The 25,131-nt window shown below is 39.4% G+C and overlaps 1 protein-coding gene across 16 annotated transcripts in view; it reads right to left on the bottom strand.

Moving 5' to 3' along the window:
- LOC133541212 (RNA binding protein fox-1 homolog 2-like) overlaps positions 1–25,131 on the bottom strand; it is a 176,455-nt gene that overhangs the window by 111,092 nt on the left and 40,232 nt on the right. For 15 of the 16 annotated variants that reach the window (XM_061884408.1, XM_061884419.1, XM_061884420.1 and 12 more), the window contains one exon: positions 23,902–23,952. In XM_061884408.1, coding sequence (XP_061740392.1) covers positions 23,902–23,952 — 51 coding nt within the window. Of the gene's footprint in view, positions 1–10,916; positions 11,598–23,901; positions 23,953–25,131 lie in introns of those variants that run through there. The other variant, XM_061884422.1, reaches the window with a different exon arrangement.

Here is a 25,131-nt window from a genome sequence, read left to right as displayed (position 1 = left end):
GAGTATTTTAGCAAAAGGCAAACCGACTAAAAAGTTGGTGGAGGACTCAGGACAGACATGGAAATATATTTTTAAAAAATCTAAATGGGGCAACAAAACCCGATATTTTCAGCCATCTTTCTGAAAACAAATACAGAAATGTTACTATTTTTTCTGGAAACAAAACCAGATGCTTTAGCTGTAGCCATTTTTCTGGTGACAAAACAAGATTATTTTAGTCAAAGTCACACCGATTAACAAGACAAGTCTACTGTGCTATTTTTCTGTGAAATAAACTTGAATGATTTAAAAATGTGGCTCACGACTTGATGATATGGAAACATGTTTTTCTTCCTGAAGATAAAGCATTTGAGAAGCACTCAACTCACACATGCTGACTCCAAATCATCATTGATGCAGAAGCAGCAGACAATAACCAACATGATGTTTCATGTTCATTGGAAATTCCCCCGACAGCTCGTACAACAAATGAATATGTTTGTCTTGATACAAGGAAGAACGTTAGCTAACTTAGCATCTACTTAAGACAATGATGTTGCCTAGCTAGCTAGGACTTCACTTACATCTCTCATTCCTCGCTTCTTCTCTGCTGCGGGCAAATAACTTTCTTAAATCCATCTAAGAGTTACAGTTTGAGTCAAATCAAAATCAAAATATTGTAATTAACAAATTGTTGTTGGCTAACGTCACCTACCTCACGCAGTGATTCGAATCCCCCCCCCCTCTCTCTCTCTCTCTCTCAACCGAAGTCTCGATCCACACGTGAATAAATTACCATATTAATTAGCCATGTGCTCATTGTTTCGTGGAGTGAATCCAGTAGCAATCAATTACCATACTAAGTAGTATGTGCGCTGTTGTCTATGTTATGTAGACTTAAAACTCTGAAGCGTTTTTTTTTTATTGGTGAAATTTTTACTGGGGCACTGCAGATCAACAGTTGGGCACGTGCCCCAGTGAAATATGTCTGGCGAAGCCCCTGTTGTGGACATGAACTGACAAATTGGTCCACTTTGGCAACCAACTTAGACCCGGACATATCACACAAGGCAAGAATAAGTGATTATTACATTTGAACAGAAGTGTAGGTAGAACATGTTCAAACAGAAAATAAGCAGATATTAACAATAAATGAACAAGTGGATTAATAATCCATTTTTACAGTTTGTCCCTCATAATATAGACAAAATAATAAATGTATAAATGACACATTATGTTACTGCAGACTAATTAGGAGTCTTTGTTTATTTACTACTAAAAGACAAGTTGTCTAGGTATGTTGACTATTTTATTTAAGGACTAAATTACAATAATAAACATATGTTTCATGTACCCTCAGATTACTTGTTGAATTAAAGCCAAAAATGACATTTTTTGTGGTCCCCTTTATTTAGAAAAGTATCGAAATACATTTTGGTATGGAGACAGGTCTACTTCTAATCAAGTTGGAGAAGGGGTGTGCTCTCTATTGAACTGGGTGTGCTCAGCCTGGTACTTGCATACCGTTTAGTCTCTGGCAGTGGACTCCGTGAAACCTCTTGTCCCCCAGCATGTCCATCCGTGTCCAAGTGAGAGAGCAGAAACCATTGAAGGCCCTGCACTTGTGACCCCTTGTGACTTATCACAAACTAGCACATTTTAATTCTAAGGATATAAAATGTTGTCTTTCATTTACAATCCTTTTTTAAGACAAGAACACATATCAGTGGCCTGGTGGCCGCCCTGAGATGGGTAGGTTGTGAGTTCAAACCCCGGCCGAGTCATACCAAAGACTATAAAAACAGGAGCCATTACCACCTTGCTTGACACTCAGCATCAAGGCTTGGAATTGGGGGTTAAATCACCAAAGATGATTCCCGGGCGCGGCCACCGCTGCTGCCCACTGCTCCCCTCACCTCCCAGGGGGTGATCAAGGGGATGGGTCAAATGCAGAGAATAATTTCGCCACACCTAGTATGCGTGTGACAATCTTTGCTACTTTAACGTTTTTTATTTATGTTAATGCTTTCTAAATTGTAAATAAATGTTAGTATAAGTCGGCGTATTCCGCCTGTAAAGCACTCTAAAAACATCAAAGCACTGCCATGAACGTTTTATATTGTGAAGTGAAAAGCAGCGGTCAACCAAGCCAACATGGCTGTGGTGCAGACCTGAGACACAAGATGCTAGAACTACAAGCAGATACCAGCGAACAAATCTAACTAGATCCCTATGCTCAATCAAAAGAAAGATTTGTAGAGTGATATCATAGATCATCAACACTGTGTATGTGCTGAAAGATTTATGATTGTTTATCAAAAAATAACTATAGACGTCAACATTGTGTACGTGCTGAAAGATTCATTTATGATTGTTTATCAAAATATAACTATAGATGTCAACATTGTGTATAAGCTGAAAGATTCATTTATGATATTTTATCAAATTATAACTATAGATGTCAAAATTGTGTATGTGTTCAGAGAGTCATTTATGATTGTTTATCAAAATATAACTATAGTAGTCAACATTGTATATGTGCTGAAAAATTCATTTATGATTGTTTATCAAAATATAACTATAGATGCCAACATTGTGTGTGCTGAAAGATTATTTATGATTGTTTATCAAAATATAACTATTGATGTCAACATTGTGTATGTGCTGAAAAATTAATTTATGATATTTTATCAAATTATAACAATAGATGTCAAAATTGTGTATGTGTTCAGAGAGTCTTTTATGATTGTTTATCAAAATATAACTATAGATGTCAACATTGTGTGTGCTGAAAGATTATTTATGATTTTTTATCAAAATATAACTATCGATGTCAACATTGTGTGTGCTGAAAGATTGTTTATCAAAATATAACTATAGTAGTCAACATTGTGTATGTGCTGAAAGATTATTTATGATTTTTTATCAAAATATAACTACAGATGTCAACATTGTGTGTGCTGAAAGATTATTTATGATTGTTTATCAAAATATAACTATAGATGGCAACATTGTGTATGTGCTGAAAGATTATTTATGATTGTTTATAAAAATATAACTATAGATGTCAACATTGTGTATGTATGGAATCATAGTTAATTTCACAAGGTTATCCTTTCTTCAGCAACACACCGACTGCTTAGGTTATACTTTGGAAGACAACAAAAAATACTTTGGGACAAATGATGATCCAGAACCTTATATTTTTGAGCCTGAATATAAGAAGGATGAGCTACATGTTTTAAACCGATGAAGCTTTCATGAAACACTAAGCATCATGTAGCAGTATTGCGAACACTAAACAAAAAATACCAACGTCCTAAAACAATCACTTACTGCATAATATCTGCTCTAACTGGGATGTTAATATCTTTCCGTATAGATGAGGAATTATTCATAACCCACACAAAAGGTTAAAAAAAAGTTGGCCACATCCTTCTAAGCTCCAGGTGAGAGGCACGATTTATAACTCAGAAGCAAAGCAGCAACCGGTCACCGGCTCAATATGTCAATATAGCAGCATTAGCTAGTTAGCTCTCTATGAGCAACACACCGCTAAAAATAGATGGTCTGTGTAACGATATCGCTAATACTTCGTTAACATTAAATGGAGTATTGTTGGCAGTTTTTGGATGGGAATTTAGAGGAGTTCCGAATTGACTCCATTGTTAGCTGATTCTTGCTAAAGTTTATTTACGATTTAAAATTAATTGAAAACGGAAAACCGTGTTCTTGTCGTAAACAGGGATTTAGATTGATTGATTTTTTTTTTTTAAGTGCACTTCCCCTTTAACAGAAACTAAGTGTCACCCAAAATAGGCAGTGGTGAGGGAGTGCAGGATGAGGTGTGTTTTTGTGATAAGCAAAGATCACTCCCTGAAGGAACATTTGAAGGGCAAAAAAAGTGTTTAGCCTTCAGCTGCAATGGCCTAAGGGGAGGGAAAATAGAGGAGCGGGCAAAGGAACAACAAAGTAAGGAGATAGGGAAGAAAACCAGACAAAGTTCTTGAAGGAAATTTGACATATATGGAGGTTTTCTAGTTTAAAATTAAACTGAACTTAACATGATCGTAATCAACTTGACAGAGAAAATATGACATGTTATTATAAATGTGCCTGTTGCTACGTTAGCATTTCTCTTTAGAGCGACTACTATTGGCTCCATTGTAAGCTGACCATTGCTTAAGTTTATTTATGATTTAGAATGCATAAAAACAATTAACACATTTGTTCTTGTCTATTATTTATACTTGTAGCATTTACTTTTATCACTCAATCCAAACAACCTTCCCTAATCATGGTGCAGAAAATAAGGAGATAGGGCAGAAAAACAGACAAAGAAAGTTCTTGAAGGAAATTTGACATATGATGAGGTTTTCCAGTTTAAAATGAAACCCAATTCAACATGATCGTTATCAATTCGACAGAGAAAATATGACGTTATTATGCATGTGCCTGTTACTACGTCACATATATACTTGCAGCATTTCTCTATAGAGCCACTACTATTGGCTTCATTGTTAACTGACTTTTGCTAAAGTTTATTTATGATTTAGAATGCATAAAAAGAAGATAAACACACGTGTTCTTGTCTATTATCTATACTTGTAGCGTTTACTTCTACGACCCGATCCAAACAACCTTCCTTCATCATGGTGCAATAAATGAAAAATAAGGAGATAGGGAATAAAAACAGACAGAAAGAAAGTACTTGAAGGAAATTTGACATATGATTAGGTTTTCCAGTTTAAAACGAAACCCAATTTAACATGATCGTAATCAATTTGACGGAGAAAATATGACATGTAATTATGAATATTCCTGTTAGTACGTTACATATATACTTATAGCATTTCTCTATAGAGCGACTACTATTGGCTCCGACATTTGCTAAAGTTTTATTTTTGATTTACAATGCATAAAAAAATAAGAAAAACACGTGTTCTTGTCTATTATTTATACTTGTAACGTTTACTGCTATGATCCAATCCAAACAACCTTCCCTAATCATGGTGCAGAAAATAAAAAATAAGGAGATAGGGAATAAAAACAGACGGAAAGAAAGTACTTGAAGGAAATTTGACACATGATTAGGTTTTCCAGTTTAAAATGAAACCCAATTTAACATGATCGTAATCAAATTGACAGAGAAAATATGACATGTAATTATGAATGTGCCTGTTACTACGTTACATATATACTTATAGCATTTCTCTATAGAGCGACTACTATTGGCTCTGACATTTGCTAAAGTTTGTTTTTGATTTAGAATGCATAAAAAAATAAGAAAAACACATGTGTTTTTGTCTATTATTTATACTCGTAATGTTTACTTCTATGACCCAATCCAAACAACCTTCCCTAATCATAGTGCAGAAAATAAAAAATAAGGAGATAGGGAATAAAAACAGACGGAAAGAAAGTACTTGAAGGAAATTTGACACATGATTAGGTTTTCCAGTTTAAAATGAAACCCAATTTAACATGATCGTAATCAAATTGACGGAGAAAATATGATATGTAATTATGAATGTGCCTGTTAGTACGTTACATATATACTTATAGCATTTCTCTATAGAGCGACTACTATTGGCTCTGACATTTGCTAAAGTTTGTTTTTGATTTAGAATGCATAAAAAAATAAGAAAAACACATGTGTTTTTGTCTATTATTTATACCTGTAATGTTTACTGCTATGACCCAATCCAAAGAACCTTCCCTAATCATGGTGCAGAAAATAAAAAATAAGGAGATAGGGAATAAGAACAGATGGAAAGAAAGTTCTTGAAGGAAATTTGACATATGATTAGGTTTTCCAATTTAAAATGAAACCCAATTTAACATGATCGTAATCAATTTGACGGAGAAAATATGACAAGTAATTATGAATGTGCCTGTTACTACGTTACATATATACTTATAGCATTTCTCTATAAAGCAACTACTATTGGCTCCATTGTCCGATGACTTTTCCTTAAGTTTGTTTATGATTTAGAATGCATAAAAAAAAGAAAAAAACATGTTCTTGTCTATTATTTATGCTCGTAGCGTTTATTTCTATGACCCAATCCAATCAACCTTCCCTAATCATGTTGCAGAAAATAAAAAATAAGGAGATAGGGAAGAAAAACAGACAAAGAAAGTTTTTGAAGGAAATTTGTCATATGATTAGGTTTTCCAATTTAAAACAAAACCCAATTTAACATGATCGGAATCAATTTGACAAAGAAAATATGACATGTCATTATGAATATGCCTGTTACTACGTTACATATATACTTACAGCATTTCTCTATAGAGCCACTACTATTGGCTCCATTGTCCATTGCTAAAGTTTATTCATGATTTAGAATGCATAAAAAAAAAAAACACGTGTTCTTGCCTCTTATTTATACTCGTAACGTTTACTTCTATGACCCAATCCAAACAACCTTCCCTAATCATAGTGCAGTAAATAAAAAATAAGGAGATAGGGAAGAAAAACATACAGAACGAAAGTTCTTGAAGGAAATTTGACATATGAGGTGGTTTGAGTTGAACATAAAACCCAGTAAAACATTATTGTAGTCATTAAGAACATGAACTTGACTGACAAAATATTTGGCACAAAATACCACAGATGCAGAGGATGGCTGTTGAAACCTCTCAGACCTTCTCTGTCAGCAACACAAAAGTGTGTGTGTGTGTGTGTGTGTGTGTGTGTGTGTGTGTGCGCCCCTTGGCACCTGTTACCATCTATCTAGGAAGGAGTATTAAATGTATCTGGTGTCAATGTTGCATTGTTTATATGGCCAACATCATGTTGCACTCCAGTACTTAGGTATATGCATGCCAACATATGTTATTGAGGGGCCTTATACTACCTTCAAGGGGCCCCAGAACAGAACAGAACATGCTAGAACAGAGCTAAAGCTGCCTATCATCAATGAGGCAAAGCGTCGAGCAGTGGAGCATGTACACGACGACGTATGTAAACAGTGCTACTACTAAAAGAGCAATGTTAGTGTGCAATTAGGGCTGGGCGATATATCGATATATACGATATATTCCAGGTTTGTCTCTGTGCGATATAGAAAATGGCTATATCGTAATATTCGATTATTTGTTCTCACACCGTTGCTTTAAAGGGGAACATTATTACAGTTTCAGAATGGTTAAAAACAATAAAAATCAGTTCCCAGTGGCTTGTTGTATTTTTTGAAGTTTTTTAAAAAATTTTACCGGTCTCGGAATATCCCTAAATAAAGCTTTAAAGTGCCTTATTTTCAATCTCTTCGAAACCACTATCCATTTCCCTGTGACGTCACACAGTGCTGCCAATGTAAACAAACAATAGGAATACCACAGCAAGATATAGCGATATTAGCTCGGATTCAAACTCGGATTTCAGCGACTTAAGCGATTCAACAGATTACGCATGTATTGAAACAGATGGTTGGAGAATGAAAGTATTGAAGAAGAAACTGAAGCTATTGAGCGAATTCATAGTCATAGCATGGCCGAATAGCTGCGTTAGCATGGCCGGTAAAATGTGCGGACCAAACAATCAGGACTTTTGCATCTTTTGACACTGGAGCAACTTAAATCCGTCGATTGGTAAGTGTTTTTTTCGCATTAAATGTAGGTGGAAGGTTAACGTAATATAGTTGCAAATGCATCTGCAGGTTATCCATACATCTCTGTGCCATGTCTGCTTTAGCACCGCCGGTAAATAGCATGTTAGCATCGATTAGCATAGCATGTTAGCATCGATTAGCTGGCAGTCAACATCAACAAAACTCACCTTTGTGATTTCGTTGACTTAATCGTTGAAAATGCATCTGCAGGTTATCCATACATCTCTGTGCTATGTCTGTCTTAGCATCGCCGGTCAAATGTGGAGAAACTCCAGCACATTCAATGGGGGTCTGGCGGCAGACACTTTGGCATCTTCGGGCCAGTGGTGCAACTTGAATCCCTCCCTGTTAGTGTTGTTACACCCTCCGACAACACACCGACGAGGCATGATGTCTCCAAGGTTCCAAAAAATAGTCAAAAAAACGGAAAATAAAAGAGCTGAGACCCGGTGTTTGTAATGTGTTGAAAATGAAAAGGGCGGGTGTGTTACCTCGGCGACGTCACATTCTGACGTCATTGCTTCCAGCTCGATAAACAGAAAGGCGTTTCATTCGCCAAAATTCACCCATTTAGAGTTCGGAAATCGGTTAAAAAAATAGATGGTCTTTTTTCTGCACCATCAAGGTATATATTGACGCTTACATAGGTCTGCTGATAATGTTCCCCTTTAAGTTGCGTGCATTACATTACTGGCATGTCTCACTCCTTCTCGTCTCTCCTTCTTACAGAGACGTAAAATAAGCCCGCCTTCTTACAGACGTCACATACTGTCGCGCGTGTAGCGTCACACGCTCTCGCCTCAGCTAACGGTAGCATGGCTACCGTTAGCTGAGGCAGGTCGAGTTGCATTTAGCTGCGTGCATCACACAACAGGCGTTTCTCTCTCACTCCTCCTCGTCTCTCATTCTCACAGATACGGAAAACAAGCCCGCTTTCTTACATACGTCACATACTCTCGCGAGTCTAGCGTCATAGCTCTCGCCGATCAGAGAGAGAGCGGTGGTACGAACTTATCACAAATGGAGGAAGAACAATAAATGCCCAACATAAAGAATAGGGGTTGGTTCCAAGTGGGAATATAATCAGCAGATGCTGTTCAATGTATATACTCTGATGCAGGGGTCGGGAAGCTTTTTGGCTGAGAGAGCCATACAAGCCAAATATTTTAAAAAGTACTTCCGTGAGAGCCATAAAATATTTTTTTAAGACTGAACACAACTAAATGTGTGCATTTTCTAAATAAAACCAACATTTTTAGAGTATAATAAAATAAGTCTCTTATTCTGTTTAATAACACTGTTATTCTGAAGCGAACCAATAATAAATAAAATTCTTCTTACAATTAATGCGACTTCTTGAACAGGTGCGGTAGAAACCAGATGGATGGATTAAAGTGCATGAGAAGGTTTTATATTTTGAATGTTATTTTTGACACTGTGACTACCAGCAGAATTATTCATTACTTATCATGTTAAGCAATGTCAGCTAAGATTTATCTGAGAGCCAGGTGCAGACATCAAAAGAGCCACATCTGGCTCTGGAGCCATAGGTTCCCTACACCTGCTCTGATGATTAACCTGTGTGATGACTGTATTATGCTGATAGTATATATTTGAAGAGTTCATATGCAAAAGCAGATAAATCCATTTTGACCGATTCTGTATATTAACGATTTTCTGCCTGCTGGTGTTGCCGGTACATATACAAGCATACAATGGTTTATTTAATATCAACATAAGCAAGTCATGAAAGCCTAAACTTTTAAGAAATGCTGATGTAATGAATGGCTTTCAAATAAGAGTGTTTGATGTGGTTTTACGTCAAAAGCAGATATATCCAAATTATGATATGTCGCAAAAACAGATATCTCCAAAATCGTTTTCTTTGCGGTCGTTATTTCGCATAATATTCAAGATAAAGATAGAGAGAAAAACAGAACGTGAAATTTATCGAAAGCCACATTTCAAGGTAACAACTGTTCACATTTCTTTACGTCATTATTTAACAGTTTCGATCCCTTGGTACGTATAAATGTAGCTGTCCCTGCGAACATTGTTTTTGCGTACTTGCTAACCGGACATGCTTTTTTGGAACTGTGACCTCACATATTTACCTTGTGCTTTTCAGCACAAAATGAAAAAACAAAAAAACAGTGTTGCAATGAAGACAATGTTTTATTAATAAAAACAAGCACAAATGCTCAACCTGGTTTGCCTCTCAAAAACACTCCTGTGCAGATAACAGCTCACTCATCATCGCTATCGACATTAGCTCCATGCTCGACAACATCGTTTAACGCGGCGGTGTAAAACTCACGGACACGCGTGCTAGCGCCAACATCAAATAACTTCAACAGGTCAGTTTTTTTCGCTGGCTTAACAGTGTTCACAGGAGAAGCTTCCAAATTATTCATGCGCGGATAACAACACTGAGTGAGTCCGAGCGCGCTGCCATTTTGTTTGTCACGTGATCCCGTACTGCAGCGCTGGTTGGGCAAACGGATATATCGGCTTTTGTGATAAATGATCCATGGCGCTTATCGGCCTTTGCAATAAATCGCTGAACTAAATGACGTTAAAAGCGGCATTTGTCTGCATTTGCAAACAAATTGATTTTGGTATACCACAATATAAGTGGTGGACTATATATTACCGAGGCTGGGCTAAACTTTATCAAAATGGCGTTTATCGGTTTTTGCGTATGAACTCTTCATTTGTACCACGAATTGATTAACGTGGACCCCGACTTAAACAAGTTGAAAAACTTATTGGGGTGTTACCATTTAGTGGTCAATTGTACGGAATATGTACTGAACTGTGCAATCTACTAATAAAAGTATCAATCAATCAATGCAAAGTATGCAGCAGAAGTGTTACTACAAAAAGGTAGCAACACTATTAATTTGTTCTTTCATTTAAAAAGTCACCCGTGAGAGAATGAAGAGTATTTAATAAATACAATTTTGGTCAATTGACTTAGTTGTGATTTCCCTCTCTGCATGAAAGTTTAAAAGTAGCATATATGAATGCAGTATGAAGAAGAATGTTTGAATGTAGACACATAGAATCATCATACTGCTGTCATTATATGTATCAAGTGTTCATTCAAGGCCAAGGCAAAATATCCTAATATATATCGTATATCGCAGTATGGCCTAAAAATATTGCGATATTAGTAAAAGCCAATATCGCCCAGCCCTAAGTGCAATGTCAAGTTGCAAAGAATGCTAGCACCTGTTGAGGAGCCATGATGCCACTCCCCTGGTAGAGCGGCTAATTGCAAAGGTACATGCATTTGTCCCCGGTTGTTAAAGAACTCACCAGCAGGGTGTTTGGGTAGTACAGTCCCATCATGGCCTGACCTGGCAGGACAACTCTTGACCAGCTCTCGGCTTCCACGCTCCCCCTGGCCTCCCCCTCCTGGTGCGTGTCGACCTCCACCCCGGCTCCTGGGTGCTCCAGGACCATGGGCTGACGGCGGCTTCAGTCAAGGTCCGTCTCGCACATTCAAGCGCTCCCCCTTCCCCTTGCCGGTGTTGCTCCTCCAAGGCGCCAGCCTCGTCTGCCTGTCACTCTGCCTTCACCCCCACCTTCCGTCTCAGCGGCCGGCTCTGCCGCTCTAATTCCCCTCGGGCCTATAAGCGTCTCTCCACTCCTGACAGCCCCGCTATCTCACTCTCTCCTCCGTCGCCGTCTCTCGCGTTACACTGCTCTTCTTCCCGCCTCTCTTTTAAACTTCCGGGTTCCGCCACTGCGTCCAAGCATCCACGGTCTAAACCCTGCTCGGGCTGAGATCGGCAAGGGGACGTCTTCTCAAACGGGAGGCGAGAAAAGGCTGCCTTGGCAGCGTGCGAGTACAGAAGGCAACCCCCACTGCACTGCAGCTTTTTTAGATGATTTATTTATTGCCTGACAGCTCGTCAGCTCCAAAAAGCAGCCGTAGCTACGAGGCCGTCCGAAAGACCGGCAGCTGCGTGGGTGAGCTACGAGCCGGAGCCGCTTTCAAAACACAGAAAAAAGAAGGAGGGAAAAAAAAAAAAACGAGGGAATACCGGGTCGTGATTCCACTTGAAAAGCTGAACAGGAACCTCTACCACGGCACTGCAATGCAGCACTTTGTTGTGGAGGAGGCTGTGCACGTCTAAACACTGTTGGGCTGAAGGGATGAGAGTGCACTTTCAGGAGGGAGGGATGGAGCTCTGCGGTGCCAAGCTTTCAGACATCTGCTGAGTCTGGCTGGAAGCGGGTCCAGGGAGATGGGAGGAGGGCAGGGCAGGGGGAGTTCTGGGATGGAGTCCCGGACAATGGGCCCGGTGGATGCCACGGGCAGATAACAGGATAAAGAGATAAAGGGATGAGTGGGGGGGAAAAAACAGTGAGGGATGACAGGATTAGGGCTGTAAGTGAGGAGGATGAGAGGATGAATGAGGATTAAGCACACAGCCTGACTGGGTGATAAAGAGTGGCAAACACATATGTACACACAGATGTGCAGTCAGCAGTTGGCTCGCACGGGGGCTTCCTTCCACAAACACATCATCAATAAGCTTTCATTCAAAAATACGCAACACAATAATCTTCCGGAATATGTCCGTACGATAGAAATGGCTGGGAGCACGCTCACGTGGAAGCCTGTTCAACATGCGCTGTAAGACAGCAATCTCCTCACTGCCCCAGCAGGCCACATTGGCAAACAGCCAGCAGGAGTCGTCTTAAAAAAGTGTTCCCTCCTTTCAAGGGGAACATTATCAGCAGACCTATCTAAGCGTCAATATATACCTTGATGGTGCAGAAAAAAGACCATGTATTTTTTTAACCGATTTCCGAACTCTAAATGGGTGAATTTTGGCGAATTAAACGCCTTTCTGTTTATCGCTCTGGAGGGGATGACGTCAGAATGTGACGTCGCCGAGGTAATACAGCCGCCATTTTCATTTTCAACCCATTGTAAACATTGGGTCTCAGCTTTGTTGTTTGCCGTTTTTTCGACTATTTTTTGGAACCTTGGAGACATCAAGCCTCGTCGGTGTGTTGTCGGAGGGTGTAACAACACTAACAGGGAGGGATTCAAGTTGCACCACTGGCCCGAAGATGCCAAAGTGTCTGCCGCCAGACCCCCATTGAATGTACCAAAGTGGCTCCACATTTTACTGGCGATGACAGACATGGCACAGAGATGTATGGATAACCTGCAGATGCACTTGCAATGATAAATTCAACGAAATCACGAAGGTGAGTTTTGTTGATGTTGACTTATTTGCTAATCAGACATATCTAGTCGCGGCGTGAGTGCCAGTTCATCGATGCTAACATGCTACGCTAATCGACGCTAACATGCTATTTACCGGCGGTGCTAAAGCAGACATGGCACAGAGATGTATGGATAACCTGCAGATGCACTTGCAATGATAAATTCAACGAAATCACAAAGGTGAGTTTTGTTGATGTTGACTTATTTGCTAATCAGACATATCTAGTCGCGGCGTGAGTGCCAGTTAATCGATGCTAACATGCTACGCTAATCGACGCTAACATGCTATTTACCGGCGGTGCTAAAGCAGACATGGCACAGAGATGTATGGATAACCTGCAGATGCACTTGCAATGATAAATTCAACGAAATCACGAAGGTGAGTTTTGTTGATGTTGACTTATTTGCTAATCAGACATATCTAGTCGCGGCGTGAGTGCCAGTTAATCGATGCTAACATGCTACGCTAATCGGCGCTAACATGCTATTTGCCGGCGGTGCTAAAGCAGACATGGCACGGACATGTATCGATAACCTGCAGTTGCATTTGTAACGATAAAGTCACAGTAATCACAAAGGTGAGTTTTGTTGATGTTGACTGTCAGCTAATCGATGCTAACATGCTATACTAATCGATGCTAACATGCTATTTACCGGCGGTGCTAAAGCAGACATGGCACAGAGATGTATGGATAACCTGCAGATGCATTTGCAACTATATTACGTTTCCTTCCACCCACTTTTAATGCGAAAAAAACACTTACCAATCAACGGATTTAAGTTGCTCCAGTGTCAAGAGATGCAAAAGTCCTGATAGTTTGGTCCGCACATTTTACCGGCGATGCTAACGCAGCTATTCGGCCATGCTATGGCTATGAATAGCGTCAATAGCTATTCGCTCAATAGCTTCAGTTTCTTCTTCAATACTTTCATACTCCAACCATGTGTTTCAATACATTCATAATCTGTTGAATCGCTTAGGCCGCTGAAATCCGAGTCTGAATCCGAGCTAATGTCGCTATATCTTGCAGTGGTATTCGCCATTGTTTGTTTACATTGGCAGCACTGTGTGACGTCACAGGGAAATGGATAGTGGCATCGCAAATAGCGAAAATCAAGCACTTTAAAACTTTTTTAGGGATATTCGGAGACCGGTAAAATTTAGAAAAAAACTTCAAAAAATAGAACATGCCACTGGGAACTGATTTTTATTGTTTTTAACCCTTTTGAAATTGTGATAATGTTCCCCTTTAACGCGGGGTTTACGTTCCAAAAATACCCGTTTTAAGTGAAATCTGTGTCCTATTATGCGGCTCATTTTTATGTGACAGTTATTGAAATATCGTGTGTGACATCATGCACAAGAGTGCACTTTATTTGTTTTAAACTATTGTAGTGGCGTTCTGTACATAGAGTGCACTTTAATTCAGTGTTGTTTTGATATGTCATCTTAGTGACATCATGCACAAAAGTGCACTCATAGCTTGTTTTAAAATGTCTCTGACAATCTTGCACTTTCTGTTTGGAGATGACATGAATGTTTGTGCCACTGCTTAGTAACTGTTTAATAAATACACTTTTAGTTGTGATTTCTCTTTCTGCATGAAAGTTCAAAAGTAGCATATATGAATGCAGTATGAAGAAGAATGTTTTAATGTAGACAGATAAAATCATCATACTGCTGTCATTATATGCATCAAGTGTTCATTCAAGGCTAAGGCAAAATATCCACATATATATGCTGTATCGTGACATGGCCTAAAAATATCCACATACCGTATTTCCTTGAATAGCCGCCGGTCACGTGATATGCGCCTGCCTTTAATTACAGCCGAGTAAAACTCATTCCCCAAATTGATAAGCGCATGCTTACTTTTACCGCCGGGTCAAATACGTGATGTCACGAGTGACGCTTCCCCTGCCGTAATTTCCAAAGAGTCACGGATACACGGCATTATGGGTAATCCCTATGCTGTGTTTATAATGTGCCACAGAGCCAATGCTCTCTTGGTGTGGGTTCACAGAGTGTGGTGCATATTAGTAAGAGTTTTAAAGTTGTTTATATCACAAACACCAGTGTAAAAGGTATGGCTGTTGACCAAGTATGCATTGCAATCGCGTGTATGAAGCAGCGAAATGCATGCGTCCGGCCGGCACGCAGACAGCATGGTGTAAAGGTGGGCACGATGACATGATGTAGAAGAGTGGACCCCAACCACCGGGCCACGGACGCAGAATAATTTTTTCTTCTTATTATTATTTTTTTAATCACACTCAATTATTTACTACATGCCACTGGTAAGCGCAGGGGTGAGAAGAGGTTTTAAAATTATTGGCGCCTGCTTACTTTTACCGCATGGTTTGAATAAGCGCAGGAGTGAGAAGAGGTTTTAAAATTAATTAGCGCCCCGGCGGCTATTCAGGGAAATACGGTATTAATAAAAAGCCATATCGCCCAGCCCTACTGTACAGTATGTTTTAAGGCTGTAAAACCCCTAACCACACACTTTGTAAACTTTTCTCATACAGGCATTAACATTTTCTCACATTTCTCTCGTTTAAACACTCTCAAACTTCAAACCTTGGTAGATTCAAAAAGATAAGTACAGTAAATACTAAAGAATGAAATTAAAGATCATAACCTGTTTTTTAGAGCGCTAGGATTTTTTGACCTATAAATAAGCCTGGCTTTAATCAGCATTTCAACACTTAAAACCCCGGCCGAGTCATACCAAAGACTATAAAAATGGTAACCGTTACCTCCCTGCTTATCACTCAGCATCAAGGCTTGGAATTGGGGGTTAAATCAGCAAAAATGATTAGCCCACTGCTCCCCTCACCGCACCTCCTAGGGGCTGAACAAGGGTGATGGGTCAAATGCAGAGAATAATTTGGCCACACCCAGTGTGTGTGTGTGTGTGTGTGTGTGTAACAATCATTGCTACTTTAACTTTAATAACCAGAGTCACACCATCTTTTTGGACCTTAAATCCTGCGCTTTTGGCTCCATCTTGCTGTATAAAGGTTCGAGAGGGCATTCGTTGACAAAATAATCCTGTCTCCTCCATATTTAAAATGTGTTGAGGATTATTTCCCCCACCACAGTATGCATTCTGTACTGTACAGGGCACACGGCATGAAGACGATTGATGTAGTGGACTACAGTCCTTTAGCGAATCAGGACGCAGAAAACAATGCGCATTCATATGCTGTAAAAGGTGATGCCAATAAAAAAATCTGTGTAACAGCGAAGCCGTGTAAGGTGAACCGTGTCGTAGCGAGGGAACACTGTGATTGGACGAGGAATGAAACCAATAGTGGAACCAATAGTAGGAAATCAAATAGTGTATGTCCTTTGTTATGTGGTAGGTTCCTGCGGACGTTATATCCTTCTGTTGTAGACTATTTGTTTCATAAGCTGTTGATGTGGAAGTGGTTGCTTGGGCATTTTGTTGGTGTGGCACCGAACGAAGACGTTGACATGCAGAGTTTCAAGCACTCTTCATTCTCTAGCGGGTGACTTTTCAAATGATACTACATATTAGCAGTAATGCTACTTTTTGTAGCAACGCTTTTGCCGCATACTTAACACATCACAATACGAAGGTCCTGAGTAGTCCTCGGTTCAATCCCGGGCTCGGGATCTTTCTGTGTGGAGTTTGCATGTTCTCCCCGTGACTGCGTGGGTTCCCACCGGGTACTCCGGTTTCCTCCCACCGCCAAAAACATGCACCTGGGGATAGGTTGATTGGCATCACTAAACTAGCCCTAGTGTGTGAATGTTAGAATAGAATAGAATGAACTTTATTGTCATTATATTTGCATATAACGAGATTAAAGACTCCAACTTAAGGTGCGGTAGTGGGAACAAATATGGGGTGAAATAAATGACATAAGAGGTAAAAAGGAAAAACTAACAATTGAAATAAACAGACTACTATCCAATAAAAATAATAAGCAATTCTGTACAATATACAAAACACTATAGAAGTACAAAATACAAATACTGTACAATATACAGAGCAAGACAGGAGTACCGAAGTAATAAATAACAATCAGTGACGGACGTATTGCACTCGAAGGGTAGTATTGCACAGTAGGGTATTAGGGCATTATATTGTGTAGCGGTTGTCTGTGTTGTCAGTCTATCCGTGTTGGCCCTGTGATGAGGTGGCAACTTGTCAAGGGTGTACCCCGCCTTCCAACCGAATGCAGCTGGGATAGGCTCCAGCACCCCCTGCGACCCCTAATGGAAAAAGCAGTGGGAAATGGATGGATGTTCAACATCTTCCTGCTTGAAGCCAAACCAAAGCCAGACGATGGACCCTGTGCTGTTTTTCTTGGAATTAATTCTTCCTTCATTTGTTACCAGACTCTCCCAACCGGCGTGGCGCGGTTGGGAGAGTGGCCGTGCCAGCAACCTGAGGGTTCCTGGTTCAATCCCCAGCTTTATACCAACCTCGTCAAGTCCGTTGTGTCCTTGAGCAAGACACTTCACACTTGCTCCTGATGGGTCCTGGTTTGTGCCTTGCATGGCAGCTTCCGCCATCAGTGTGTGTGAACGGGTGAATGTGGAAATAGTGTCAAAGCGCTTTGAGTACCTTGAAGGTAGAAAAGCGCTATACAAGTATAACCCATTTACCATTTACCTTCTTTCACTCGTATTACCACTTGCACCACACCGCTAGCACGACAGCTAACTTTACCCATGCCGCTACCTCTCTGCTCGGCGAGGGTGTATGACGTTGCACGCCTGACAGTATGTGACGTATGTAAGAATGTGCGCTTGTTTTATGTCTCAGTGAGAAGTAGGGTTGGGTATCGTTTGAATTCAAACAATTCCGATTCCGATTCTTTGTTTCGATTCCGATTCCTGAGGATTCTCAATTCCGATTCTTTCTTTAAAAAAAAAAAAAAAAAAAAAAAAAGGCAGGGTCAAAAAAAGTTTTGGATATTTTAAATGAGCTAACTAACCTACAGTCTTTCTGAATGAAATAGTCTGACATTCTCCATCAATTTTAATTCTATTAACTTTTTATGAACTTTACAATAAATTCCTCACAGGGCTGTTTTCAACTAGAATATAAATATCAAATCTATGAACTTGAATATAAATATCATAAATTATAGGCTCGGCTGTGCTAACACTTCCGGCGGTGGGCGCTTCTTCGTTGGTGTTCAGCGGCTTCTTCTTCCGGGTCGGCGGACTTATTATTTCTTTCCGGTCGGCGGACTGGGTATCGAAACTAGGAATCGAAATTTAAACTTTTGAATGATTCAGGGAGAATAGGAAAGTTAGTCCCGGTTCCAATTGATACTCGATACCCAACCCTAGTGAGAAGGAGAATCAAGAAAGGGTTAGAAGGGCCTGTAGTGTAATGCCAGCAGCTAAAAGCAACTGCGTGAGAAGCGATACGCCAATATCACCATATGGCGTGGCGTAGCGCAGTGGGAGAGTTGCTGTGCGCAACCCGAGGGTCCCTGGTTCAGATCCCACCTAGTACCAACCTCGTCACGTCCGTTGTGTCCTGAGCAAGACACTTCACCCTTGCTCCTGATGGGTGCTGGTTGGCGCCTTGCATGGCAGCTCCCTCCATCAGTGTGTGAATGTGTGTGTGAATGGGTAAATGTGGAAGTAGTGTCAAAGCGCTTTGAGTACCTTGAAGGTAGAAAAGCGCTATACAAGTACAACCCATTTATCATTTATTTATTATATAGTCATTTTCTATATCGCAGAGACAAACCCGCGATATATCCAGTATATTCCAGCCCTACATGCATGTGTGATGTATCATGTTGTATGCATGCATGTTCCAAATAAATACAAAGTCAACTACATAAGGGTTGAGAATGACAAACAGCACATTTCTTTCAAATGTTTGCATTTTCCAGAATGACTGACCTAATAATATGGTCCAGAGTGCAGAACATGATGTCACTCTCCAAAAATAGCCGAACGTATTCGGAGCGGAATATTCAAAACGGCTGACTGAATTGATGTCTTTTTCTGATGTTTAGACAGTATTTCCACATACTTTGCAGATTGTAAATACAATTAGCTATGGTTTCATGTCAACAATCAAACGTACAGAGTCAATTTGTTTTTTTAACTTTAACCAGACAGGTCAAATCTTCCAGTTGAAGCTCCTGCAGCAGACTGTGGGAGAGATGTGCTCCCAGAAAGGAGAAGTATGTGAGTAGAGGTGGGGGAGGAAAAGGACATTTCCCAAGGAGGAGAAGCAGACCAACACTTCCCTCCTGTGGCACCGGCAGTAAGGTGCACAGCCCAGACACACACACAGCAGACCCGAATAGAAAGTGCAGATGTATTTTCAGTGGAGCGCTATAGGAGAACTGCTGTCAGCGTTAGGAACAGCAATGCTTCAAATGGTGTAGAGTGGATCATCAAAAAGTAGTGTAGTTGTCATTCTAAAAGAGGAGGAGAGAGGCTGTGCTTTCCCAGGGTCAGTCAGGTCTTTGAAAGAGGAGCTCCACCACAAGCACTTCCGTTCCTGCAGCACCATTTTGGAGCAAGCAACATCTGGCTCAGTTGAATAACTCCTGCCTGACTTCAATCAATACCACATTCTGCTAGAGCACCACAGTCATGTCTGTGGGCACCAAACCAGTCTCGGGGGTCACAATTACAGCCAGAATTTAAAACGATTCTTGATACCAAATCAAAACTTTCTTGGGTGCGAGTTCTAGGATGGACTATATTCCTCCATTAAAGGGGAACATTATCACCAGACCTATGCAAGCGTCAATATATACCTTGATGGTGCAGGAAAAAGACCATGTATTTTTTAACCGATTTCCAAACTCTAAATGGGTGAATTTTGGCAAATTAAACGCCTTTCTGTTTATCGGTCTTTTAGCGATGACGTCAGAACGTGACGTCACCGAGGTAACACACCCGCCATTTTCATTTTCACATTACAAACACCGGGTCACAACTCTGTTATTTTCCGTTTTTTCGACTATTTTTTGGAACCTTGGAGACATCATGCCTCGTCGGTGTGTTGTCGGAGGGTGTAACAACACTAACAGGGAGGGATTCAAGTTGCACCACTGGCAAGAAATCTGCCGCCAGACCCCCATTGAATTTGCCAGAGTGTCTTCACATTTGACCGGCGATGCTAAGACAGACATGGCACAGAGATGTATGAATAACCTGCAGATGCATCTGCAACGATTAAGTCAACGAAATCACAAAGGTGAGTTTTGTTGATGTTGTTGACTTATGTGCTAATCAGACATATTTGGTCACGGCATGACTGCCAGCTAATCGATGCTAACATGCTATGCTAATCGATGCTAACATGCTATTTACGCTAGCTGTATGTACATTTGAAACTAGATACCCACACATTTAATGCGAAACAAACACTTACCAATCGACGGATTTAAGTTGCTCCAGTGTCACAAGATGTGAAAGTCCTGATCGTTTGGTCCGCATATATTACCGGCGATGCTAATAAGGCAGCCATGCAATGCGCCAATTCATTAGGTACACCCACGCTATGGCCGAATAGCGTAAATAGCTATTCGCTCAATAGCTTAAATTTTTTTCTACAATTTCGTTTTCGCTATCTGCCTCCATACTCCGACCATCTGTTTCAATACATGCGTAATCTGTTGAATCGCTTAAGCCGCTGAAATCCGAGTCTGAATCCGAGCTAAGGTCGCTATATCTTGCTGTGGTAACCGCCATGTTGTTTGTATTGGCAGCACTTTATGACGTCACAGGGAAATGGATAGTGGTTTCGAAGATAGCGAAAATAAGGCACTTTAAAGCTTTATTTAGGGATATTCCGGGACCGGTAAAATTTTGAAAAAAAAATTCAAAAAATACAACAAGCCACTGGGAACTGATTTTTATTGTTTTTAACCCTTTTGAAATTGTGATAATGTTCCCCTTTAAATAGACAACACCTCTGATACATTCCTATTTTACTTAGAATAAAACTGTTTTTTTTTTTTTCAATACAATTCTACCAAACATGTAATAAAGTCAAACACAAATAAGGCAACAAGAGAAGTATTAAACACTTCTCTTGTCTAAAGTCAATGTGTACAGCAAATGTAGATCATCTACATCGGGGGTGCCCATTACGTCGATCGCAAACTACCGGTCGATCGCCGGCCAGGCATTAAAAAAATAGACCTAAAAATTAGACATCGTCAATCTTCACCAAGACATCACTTTTGTCTCTTGATTGACATTCACGGCAGCCGAGGGTCTTGTGAGATGACGCTAGCAGCTGCCAGATCATTAATAAGAAAAAATGACCGACAGGAAGGCAAAAAAAAACTTTTTATTTCAACAGACTCTCACGCCGTACCTTCCGTCAAAACTCTAAAGACAGTCTGCGCAGTTCCTGTCTTTGCAATAAAAGCGCTGCTTCATCCTGCCTGCACTAACACATTAAGCGTCTCAGAAAGCTGGCGTGCACAAGCTAGCAAGCTACGGAGTTTTCCGCCAATGTATTACTTGTAAAGTGTATAAAAAGGAGTATGGAAGCTGGACAAAAAAGATGCCAAAAACCAACCACTTTCATGTGGTATTGGACAAAAAGGAGGACTGTTTTTTCTCCTCCATTTAAAAATGTGGAGGCTATCATCACTGCTGTCTGATTCCAATCAATGCAAGTCATCAGAATAAGGTAATACAACCACTTATATTCTTGTCTCCATAAAAGAAAATAATCCATATGGGTTAAACATGCTTGTATTATCATTAAACACCTTTAACTTGTTAACAAAAATGTCTCTTTCATAAATAAATACATATACATTATATACATTAATGAGGTAGATCCCCTCGACTTGGTCAATTGAAAAGTAGCTCGCCTGAGCTACATCTACTATAGGATTTGGCCCAAGAGGCTGGACAGGACAGATTAGGGGGAGAAAAATGTTATAAATAAATAAAAAAGGATTTTATTTTTTTTATCGATGAAGAATTGCGAATAATTTGAGAAATCTATTTTTTGACACCCCTAATATAGAATTAATTTTCAGAACATTTTTTTCTGAATATATGTTGATATTTTTTCATAGTTTTACTATTATATTTCAAAATGTATGACAATATAAAATCAACAATATGATTTGTCTGAGTGGTTGGACAGGACAGATTTAAGAAAAAAACAACAACTTTTTATCTATAAATTTTTTAATACTTTTTTTTTTTTAATCGATTAAGAATTGCGACTAATTTGAGAATCCAATTTTTTGACACCCCGAGCATATAAATAATTTTCAAAACAATTTTTTCTGAATATATGTTGATATTTTTTTATAGTTTTATATTTAAAAATGTATGACAACATATAATCAACAATATGATTTGTCTGAGTGGCTGGACAAGACAGATTAATAGGAAAAACAACAACTTTTAATTAATTTTTTAATCGATTTTTTTTTTTTTTTAATCGATTAAGAATTGCGAATACTTTGAGAATTACATTTTTGACACCCCTACTATATAAATAATTTAAAAAAGAAATTCTGAATATATGTTGGTATTTTTTTATAGTTTTATTTTTATATTTAAAAATATAAACAATAGAACAATATAAAATCAGCAATATGATTTGTCTGAGTGGCCTGGACAGGACAGATTTAGAAAAAAAACAAAACTACTTTTTATTTATTTATTTCCATATATTTTTTAATCGTTTTTTTTTTTTTTTTTAAATGGATTAGGAATTGTTACAAATAAGAATTGCAATTCATTCGAAAATAAATGTTTGACACCCCTAGTGTTGCTCCAAACTCCAGTGGAGAATTCCACTGTTAGCAGCTCAGCTTCCTTTGTGTTGTTTTGAATACAATTCTAGGCAAACAATAAATAAAGTCAAACACAAATAGGGCAACACTAAAGTCAATGTGTACAGCAGATATAGATCATCTACATCAGTGTTTTTCAAGCACTGTGCCGCGGCACACTAGTGTGCCATGAAACACAGTCTGGTGTGCCGTGGGAGATTATCTAATTTCACCTGTTTGGGTTAAAAATACTTATTGCAAACCAGTAATTACTGTCTGTAAATTATGTGTTGTTGTTGAGTGTCGGTGCTGTCTCGAGCTTGGCAGAGTAACCGTGTAATACTCTTACACTCTTAAGTAGCATGGTAGCTAATTGCTTTGTAGATGTCGGAAACAGTGGGGGGCAGCATGCAGGTAAAAAGCTGCCTAATGCTTAAACCAAAAATAAACAAAAGGTGAATTCTCCAAAGAAAAAGGCATTGAACCTTAGGGAAGGCTATGCAAAACGAAACTAAAACTGGAACTGGTTACAAAGTAAACAAAAACAGAATGCTGGACGACTGCAAAGACTTACATGACAATCAACAATGTCCCCACAAAGAAGGATAAAAACAACTGAAATATTCCTAATTGCTAAAACAATGTAGATGCGGGAAATATCGCTTGAAGAAAGACATAAAACTGCCACAGGAAAATACCAAAAAAAAGAGAAAATAGGAGCGCAAGACAAGAACTAAAACACTACACACTGGAAAACAGCAAAAAACTCAAAATAAATCACGACGTGATGTGAAAGGTCGTGACAATACCCCTACTTTGAGACAAAAGCTATAGTAATGCATGTTTGGTTATGCTTTAAAGTCGTATAAAACAATTGCGACAACGACTTTTTACTGTCAACCGAGTTTCGTTTTTTAATGATTTCTGCTGGTGGTGTGCTTCTGGATTTTTTCAACGAAAAAAATGTGCCTTGGCTCAAAAAAGGTTGAAAAACACTGATCTACATCAACTATATGATCTGTCTCAGTGGCTGGACGGGACACATTGAAAAAAAACATATTTCTGTATTATCAATTTTTAGGAATTATTTAAAAATGATTACAAAAAATTATTGTGATTAATTAAAAACTTTTTTTCCCCTGACACGCCTAATACGCAGGCCTAAATGAACATGTTACTACCTACAAATCTCTCTTATTTGTGTTTGATAAAGCAGGTAGCAGAAGAAATAGTGCAGAATTCTGTGCAGATGGTTTGAACATGGATGGTCATAAAACTTACCTGACTGTGAGGTGGGTATCCATGGAAACCGGGATTTAAAGGCTCATTGTTCTGTAAGAGAAGAGTGCAGGTGGTGTTTAAGCGGACTGACCAAAACTTCTACTGAGCAGCTGAAAAAACATCACTGAGAAAGGGCAGACTTTATTCACATTTCTATCCCAAAACACATTTTGGCGGGGGACTGCAGTTTCTATGGTGAATTTTGCCTATCGTTGACAATCATTATGGAAGACATGATGACGGATGGATTTTTTTTTAAGTCTGCTTACAGCGGAACCAACGGGAGGTCCTCCATTCTGCCCATAAAACCCAATATTAAAAAAAAGCGCCAACAATAATCCATTTACATTTCATGACTTGAATTTTAACAAGTATTAGTGATATTGTTATTATATGCGCTAACGCAGACAAACTATTTATGGGGGTGCTTGTGTGTAATGTTAATAACATTATCGAGTGGTCTTCCCTGCTCCCTGGAAGTTTATCGTAGATCATAAATCATGCCTCTCAGCTGGATGGTAGAAGGCTTTTTAGAGGCGGTATAGTACCGAATATGATTCATTAGTATCGCGGTACTATATTAGTATACAGTAAAATTATAGCCAACACTAGAGATGTCCGATAATATCGGACTGCCAATATTATCGGCCGATAAATGCTTTAAAATGTAATATCGGAAATTACAGGTAACGGTTTCATAAAGTCAAATGTATGACTTTTTAAAACGCCGCTGTAAGGAGTGGTACACGGACGTAGGGAGAAGTACAGAGCGCAGATACACCTTAAAGGCACTGCCTTTGCGTGCCGGCCCAATCACATAATATCTACGGCTTTTCATACACACAAGTGAATGCAAAGCATACTTGGTCAACAGCCGTACAGGTCACACTGAGGGTGGCCGTACGAACGACTTTAACACTGTTACAAATATGCGCCACACTGTCAACTAGAGATGCGCGGATAGGCAATTATATCATCCGCAACCGTATCACCAGAGTCGTCATCCACCCGCCGTCCACCCGAACCAACATTAAAACAGAACTGCAGCCGCCCGCTGAAATACATCAGAGTTCGGCTACCTTTTCCACTCACAGAGCTATTTAAACCTGTCTCACAGAGTAATGAAGACAATTGGAGCCGCCAACGTTCTCGCGAATATCCAATTTGAGTTCATCCTGATGACAAGAATATGGGCGTGCTGTGAAGCCATTGCCTTTGACACCTTCAACA

Source organism: Nerophis ophidion, linkage group LG23, assembly GCF_033978795.1.
Source record: "Nerophis ophidion isolate RoL-2023_Sa linkage group LG23, RoL_Noph_v1.0, whole genome shotgun sequence".
Classification (NCBI taxonomy): Eukaryota; Metazoa; Chordata; class Actinopteri; order Syngnathiformes; family Syngnathidae; genus Nerophis; species Nerophis ophidion.
Note: the sequence above shows the minus strand (reverse complement) of the source record. Positions and strands in the feature narration are given on the sequence as shown.